Source organism: Poecilia reticulata, linkage group LG16 (genome assembly GCF_000633615.1).
Source record: "Poecilia reticulata strain Guanapo linkage group LG16, Guppy_female_1.0+MT, whole genome shotgun sequence".
NCBI lineage: Eukaryota > Metazoa > Chordata > Actinopteri > Cyprinodontiformes > Poeciliidae > Poecilia > Poecilia reticulata.
Genome location: NC_024346.1, coordinates 5,366,131 through 5,373,979, shown reverse-complemented (window position 1 = coordinate 5,373,979; position 7,849 = coordinate 5,366,131). Strand labels below are relative to the sequence as shown.

The 7,849-nt window shown below is 36.9% G+C and overlaps 1 protein-coding gene across 4 annotated transcripts in view; it reads right to left on the bottom strand.

Annotated features, from left to right (window-relative positions):
- Nucleotides 1–925: 925 nt before the first annotated feature.
- Nucleotides 926–7,849, bottom strand: part of etv1 (ETS variant transcription factor 1) — a 32,375-nt gene continuing 25,451 nt past the window's right edge. For 3 of the 4 annotated variants that reach the window (XM_008430942.2, XM_017309696.1, XM_008430944.2), the window contains 5 exons: nt 6,342–6,413; nt 6,173–6,241; nt 5,927–6,096; nt 3,232–3,333; nt 926–2,526 (listed from right to left, as the gene is read on the bottom strand). In XM_008430942.2, coding sequence (XP_008429164.1) covers nt 2,305–2,526; nt 3,232–3,333; nt 5,927–6,096; nt 6,173–6,241; nt 6,342–6,413 — 635 coding nt within the window. In that variant the 3' untranslated portion in view covers nt 926–2,304. The remainder of the gene's footprint in view (nt 2,527–3,231; nt 3,334–5,926; nt 6,097–6,172; nt 6,242–6,341; nt 6,414–7,849) is intronic. The other variant, XM_008430943.2, reaches the window with a different exon arrangement.

Below are 7,849 nucleotides of genomic sequence, written 5' to 3'. Positions count from 1 at the left end.
ATAATCCTTGTTTTTAATCTCTGTGAAACATTTTGTGTTACTCCATGTTATCTAATATGATTTAATTAAATATTAAATACAAAACATTTAACATTCAAGTAAGGACAAGTTTGTGTTTTCAGCAATTCCCATGTGTAAAGCTTACATGTAACTAAAAAGTTAGTTGCTACTAACTTTAAAGCACAGAAGCTAATGCTAAAGCGCTAACTTCAATTCAAATTATGCCCTTGAAAGACTACATGAATTTATTTTAACAGAATTAACCTTTTCTACGGTGTTAATGTTTATATATTGTTCTATTGTGCATGTTTTATTTTGTTCTTGAATTTTTATTGTTTGAAATAAAGTTGTCAGGGAAAAAGAAACGGAGAGAACGCGAGGGGAGGAAACGGAACTGGTGTGTAAATCGCCACTTCAAAATAAGAGCATGAACATAAACGTCTAACTACATAACAACCGAAACTTCAACAGAGATGCCGAACTTTATTTGACTAAATGTTTACAAAACAGCCAAGTAAATTATTACTTTAAATACTTTTAGTTTTTCCAGAAAAACTTTGAAGTTATTTAAGGGAAAGTAACTGCACTAAGTTTTCAAGGTTAGCAAAAAAAACCGTTATCGCATTAGCTAATTAGCATTTGCTAATATTTGTTTTCAGAAGACCTTGTCCTCATCTAAAAGTGGATTTAAAGCAATAATTTATCCACTTTCCCCCCTCAACTGATTTTTGACGTAGGGAGGGTAGGCAGGTACATTTCCTTGATTTGGTCAGTAAAGTTTTGTAGGAAATTCAAACCACAGAAAAGTGTGATGGAAAAATGTAGTTAATTTTAAATCATACCCTTTAAAACTGTGACATATTTTAAAACCAGAAACCAAATGATCCCTTTGTCAAACAAAGCACAAAAATCTTTTGACAAAACCTTTCATGTGATTGTTTAATTATGTAAGCATTAACAAGTGGACATAATTTTGTTGTTTTTTTTTGTTACTATTTTATTACAGAACGTTCCTATTGCCAATCTCATCCCACACATGTAAACCTCCAAAAACAGACAGACCAGACGGTTTTTTTTCTGGATGCATGGATAAAAAATAAAAATAAAAAAAATAAAAAGCAACAAAATTAACAGAAATCCAGAGCAGCAGGCCAAAGTTGCTAAACGCTTTCAGTTTTTTGATTTCCTTTTATCTTGACTAGAAAATACACTTACAATTTGAAGCAGCAACAAAATGTGCAAATACCTGATTATACAACATTATAATATAACACGACTTCCTTTATTTCACCACATTATAAACTTCTAAATAGCTCTTTTTGTTTTTACCAAAAAGCAAACTAATGATGGCAAAGCAACTTTTATTTTTTTATTTTTCCAGAAACAAAGACATTGTGTTCACCTGGAACTGAACTGAAAAAATGTGAAGAAAAATATTTAATTTTTTTTTCTTTTGCTGATTAAATCCACTTACTGAAATTTGGGGATGCAATAGGTATTCTGAGTTAATTTTAACTGTACATAGAAGTCACCTGTTTTTCACTGAAAAACTGAACACCTGAATGAAAAATGAATACAAATCAGTTTTTTTTTTTACACAGCGACTGAGTTATTTCTCTGATGATTATCCTAAAAGATTCCAGTGCATCCTCGTAGCTGTGACCCACAAGGTTTTTTTTTTTTAGTTGATGAGGAAATGATGTTGTTACAGCAAAAACATCTACATGATGAAGATCTACAGTTTGGTTGGAGTCATGGCAGAGAGCTGGGTCAGCCTGGAGGCGAGGAAGTTCCCACCTAACCGGCTAAAAATGTCCTTTTTGTCACCATCGCGTCAGTCTTTCAAAGAACAATCTCGTCACCGTGGAAGCATTGTTAGATTTCCAGTAGAAGATGTTTGCATTAGGACAAAACAACAAGAGTTTTTCCTTCTTCTATGTGCTTCACGTGTGCAGAGACGAGTTCCTTTTGCAGGAAACCAAAGTTCCAGCCTCATGCTCAAAATGATAATAAAAAATAAAGATAAACAGAATGCGTTCAGCTGTAATGTACAAACATAAACGGGTAAAACGCCAAACACACAGACTCTGGTGCTGTTCCTGTCCATAAAGTGCACTCTCTGGACGCCAGAAAGACAAGAGCAAAGATGAGTGAGTGTGTTGATGTTGGGCAGATTGAGGGAAGTGCCACTCTGTGTGTGTGTGTGTGTGTGTTCAGTCCTTTTCCCGGAGCGACTGTGAATCAGAGGACATGACGGTCTCAGGTGTACGGAGGACGCACGGCGGAGTGAAGGTGTGTGTGTCGCTAGTAAACGTAGCCTTCGCTGTAGGGGTGCGGCTGGCAGTAGGGCCCCTCCTGAACGTACGCCATGTTCTCGTCAAAGTGCGACAGCGGCACAGTGTCCTCCTCGTTGATCTGGCGCTCCATGTCTGTCTTCAGCACCGGCCGCTGGTTGTCGGGGAACGCCATCGAGAACAGGGCCTCCGGGTCGCACACGAACTTGTAGACGTATCTCTCCCCAGCAACCTGGTCGATAAAAAAACACGAGTTTTTTTTCTCTGTTTGATGTCGAGACAAATGCTTGTGTTACACGGCAAAAACACAAAATCCTACCAATTATTTTTGTCTCGTTCTTAGAGCTGATATTTTAGTGCCCTTGAAATAAGACAAAAACTAACTTAAATGTAACTTACTCAGCATGATATAGCAGCTTGTTTTAAATCAATAAATCCTCAACATTGATTTAAAAAGTCTCGGTTATTATTGGTGATTATTTCACATATGGGAAAAATATTTTGTTATAAGAGAAATAATGTGTTGCTGAAAAGTTACTTGCAGGTAATATAAGTTTTATTATTACAAAATAATCAAAGATATGTCCATTTCTGCCACCATAACAAACGTAAACACGGGGAGTCGACTAAAATCTGCTTTGGTCAGCTTACGATTTTACAATAAATAATTGTAACTGAGACATTATTTTCATTTTCTTTAATACTCACTCTCCCAATTCTCTTCAAAATGGGAATAACTTGAGTACATGCCAACTTAGTGTTGATTTCAGGAAAAGGTTACAAAAAAATGTAAAAATAACAATAGTGGAATTTACACATAATCAGTTGGGTATCAATGAGTTTGATAGGTAAATTAAAGGTAAAACATTCTGCAGATTATCATTTAAAAAAATAAAAAATAAATATATATTCTTTGCATATGAAGACTTTCTTTTACCTTTTGCATGATTCCCTTTTCGTAGTAATAGCGAAGCGACCGGCTGAGTTTGTCATAATTCATCGCTGGCCGGTTCTTCTGGATCCCCCACCGACGCGCCACCTTCACCAGGCAAAAAGCAAAAACAAACAAAGTGAAAACAATCCCAGACATTCAGAGGTGGTTTCCCTCTCATGCAGCAGCAGCTGAAATGCTAAACAAACTTATTAATCCTAACAACGGTAATCATTCTGCGTCCAGCCTGAGCAGACCTGACCAGGGATGTGTTCATTAGCAGCCTGTCAACATGGCCAGCTGAGGCGGCAGCAGATGTTACAGCACCTGTCTAGCAGACCACCCACCATCCGGCGCCGCGTCCAAACTCACAACACCACTCGCGCCATCTTCTCTCACTCCAGCTTCATTGCTCCCTCTCAAAATATTACCAACTAGTTTTGGTCCAGTTTCTAGTGGAAATGTCTTAATACACGTAAAATAAAACAAAACTGACTGATAAGTAACTTCTCAGCAAGACGTAGCAGCCTGTTCAGAGCCAATAATTCCTTTATTATTGATGAAAAACTAATAGTTCCATTTACTTCATAAGCAACGCGCATTGCGCCGTTTACCTAGCAACCCCAGCCAAGCCCAACCCGTTACCTAGTAACCCCAGGCAAGCCCAACCCGTTACCTAGCAACCCAGTATTAGTTCCACTGGCAGATTATAACTTGGTAAAAAAAAAATTTACATTTATGAAATAAATATTAAGGAATTACTGAGTTTGAAGAAGCTCATAGTTCTCACTGGAGAGTTACTTAGGAATTTATTTTATTTTATTTAAACTGTACTAAGAATTCACACTAGAAACTAGACCAATAGTACTTGATAAAATTTTTTGTTTTGAACAAAAATCATAAAAATCTTACCAAGTATTATTGGTTCTTTCTACCAATAACACCATACCAAGTACCAAGTATTAAGTACCACAAGTATCTTGGTAATCTTGGTACTTGATAATCTTTATATCACAAAGATTTTATTTTACAAAGACATGGTTGCAGTTTTCGTCTGTAACTATGTGAAAGATAAAAGTTTACAGGGCGTGATTACTTTAGTAACGGTATAATGAAGTCTAGGCAAATTTTACTACACTGCAAAACATAAAATATTACAAGTATTACACTAGTTGTAGATATCACATAATTAATAAATAACTTATAAGTGACTTTCCATAAATACATAGGCGCTTGATTAAAGTAAATAATTCCTTAATGTTGATGAAAAAGTTCTAGTTTTATTTTACTTTTAACATGGGAAAAATGTCTTGTTAAGGAATTATTGACTTTTCTTGCTGAAAAGTTACTCGTTAGTCAGTTTTGTCTAACGAGACAAAACTATTTGATTTAGAAACTACACCAAAAATCCTTGGTAGGGTTTCTCCGGTGCTCCATGTATCTGTTTATATCCTACACCTGTAAAGCCAGGTGCCGTTAGCTGCGTCTGTCTGCTGCGTCACCTCATGGTATGAATGGAACCCCTGGTGGCTGCGGCTGGCCCGCACCTCCTCACTCCGCCGGGCTCCATGGACCGCTGCCACCTGCTCATCTGCCTCCTGCTTCCTACCCCCCCCCCCGCTGACCAGCCCCCCACAGCAGTAACTGAGGCCCACTGTGGGGGGAGTGGGCATGCACAGATCCAGACTTAACCGCTTTTAGGAAAACGTATTTTGACTGATTTATAATTTGTCTGATTTTGCTTTTAAATTCTCATTTTGACCTCATGATATTACAAAAACAACCCACCTTAGGGAGCTTTTATTCTATTCCTCTTCCTTTTGTTACACAAAAGAAGAGAAACCTATAGGTCTGTCACGATAACAAATTTTCCTAGATGATAAATTGTCCCAAAAGTTATTGTGATAAATGATAATGTTGCTGTTTTGAGACAATTTTCAGGTAAAAATAATGGCAATAACGGGATAATAATGTAAGAACAAAGATCAATAAGCTTTAAATTCTAATGAACATTTAACACTGGAATTGGAAGACATTTTAAATATCCAAAAACAAATAAACAAACCAACAGAAACAACAAATAAAATTAATTATGAAGTCTCTGTAAACAGAACTGGCCTAGTTGAGACCAAAATACTGAAGACTTTTAACCTCCAGTTTTTGGAAAAAAGAGAAAAACAATAAATCATGCAAATGGAAATTAGAGTAAAGAGGTTTACATAAACGTCGACAGACTTTATTGTCTATGTTTAGACATAGACATTTAAAAACCTGCATATCGAGTGAGATTTAACTTAAACTGCCATGAATTCCTGTCACTTTAAATCAAAATAAGCTGCTTCTGGTCAGGCCCCCAACTCAATGTTTACACTCGCATATGAAAATGGCTGCATTTTACATCACTGAAAAGCAGAAGTGGAGCCTCCTGCACAACCAACAAGAACACAGCAAGTGGTTTCTGAACGGTAAGTCTACAACAAAACACTTGTCTTTTCCAGCAGCCATTGTACAACACATACTGTAATCATTTCAGCCCTAAGCCAGAGCAAAGTGTGCTTCCTGCCACAAGGTGTAAATAAATATTAGTGGCAAAAATCTCAGTTTTCAACCTTAATGTTAAGTAAAAACTACTAAAAACTGTATAAAGAAACAATTTCCTGTCAAATATGACATAAACATTTGGTATTTCTGAGGTTTTTACCTCTTCTGGCTCGATGAGTTTGAACTCCATGCCACGGCCGGTCCAGGCGATGAAGTGTGAGTTGGACGGATCGTCCAGAAGAGCCACCAGGAACTGCCAGAGCTGCAGCGAGCCTCGGCGCTGATAGGACGGGCCCTCGCGGTACAGGGCCGCCTCCTGCTTGATGTCACCTACAGAAAACAGAATAAATTCATCATTTTACACTAAAAACAGATCACATGTGCTCAGAAATGTCCGCTGACTCACCTTCGACTTTTTCAGGAACGACGCAGGTGTCGTCGTAGAAGTGCCTCGCCACTTTGTCAAACATACAACCTTAAACAAAAACAGATGTTAGATCAATTTAATGTCACATCGAGAGAGGAAACGTCACATGAAGCAGCGTTACGACATCAGCAGGCGTCTTCATTAGTACCTTCGGTCCTGTTAGTGTGAGCCAGATAGCCGTCTTGCCGTAAGTAGACAGAATGGCAGCTAGGCACTTCTGCTGAAAGCCAGGCAAGAACGAGAGTGGGTGTTAAAGGCCCAAAGGCGGCATTAAGAACACGATCTCAGCCACAGCCTGTTCAATCAATGCACCAGCGGCGCTGATTAAAGAAAATGCCCTCCAGCAGCAGCAGCATTGTAACGCCTTGTAGCCACAGGCGAGCGAACTGTATCTCACTGGCCCTGGGCCTCTCCACTGGTTCGTCACACAATACCCAAACACGTGTTGATGTGATGTAAGGTTTTCATAACGCAGTGGCGTACATAAAATGCAGCTGCAGTTTTATTTTATTTTGATTTGGAACAAACTTGCTGGTGCTAGCGTCGGTTTTTTACAAAAAGGAACATGTGCAACGGCGGAAATTAACCGAAGAAAATGGTTTAAGAAAAGCCACTTCATATCTTAAGCTGACATTGTTTCCACCTTTTACTTTATAACCACTTATCAGGACTGCAGGTGTTTCTTTCTTTAACAAAAATTGTACCATGTAAGCTAAAGCTAATATGATATTTTTGGTCACATACCTTCTGAAAATCATTTCAAATTGATATAAATTGTTTTATATCAATGTAATTCCCTCTCACAAACACCTTCAACCCATAAAAAAAAGTAAGATGACCTGCTGGTGATAAGGTCGTACTTTACAAAACTTATCTGCTACCATGGTAGCAGATAAGCTAAAGTTTGAGCTAATGGCTAACTCACCAGACCAGGAGTGGCCATTTCAAAAATATTTGAAAATGAGATATAATAAATTTTTTTTTTCTAATGTTGTTTCTAACCAGTTTAATCAAATTTGATTGGTAGAAGATAGTTTATTTATTTTACAGAAAATTATTTTAGCACTTTGCTAAAGCTAACAGAGTGACACTTTTTAGGCTAAATAAAAAATGAAATGTGTGAAATTACTAATTAATTTATTATTAATGCCATTCCACAGTTTTATTTGGACAAAATAAGCTATCAGACCACAGGGTATTATTTTATGTCATTTCCTGATGCAGCATGTTAGCTAAAGCTGAATGTAGCTAAATCTGCCATTACACAACCTGGATAATTACATTTTTATTTATCCAGTTTAACACATTTATTATTCTACAGTTCTATTGAGAAGATGTTCTAAAACTGGTCCAAGTTACGATTGCACTGTTGCAATCATTTTCTAGTTATTTCACATCAAACCCAGACATGATCTTGAAGCAGATTAGCTTTTAATTTTCTTGACTATTGTACCGAAAGTTTTAAAGAAACATTTTTTTAATTAAAATCTTGAATTCTAAATGTAAAAGTTAAAGCCTTTTTTTTTTTTTTTATTAAACTAATCAGACCAGCAGAGGTTTGACATGTATTTAAGGTTTTGATAGCACCCTAGCAGAAGCTAATGTTAAAGAATGTTTCCAGATAAATGACAGAAATTACTTATAATTATATATATA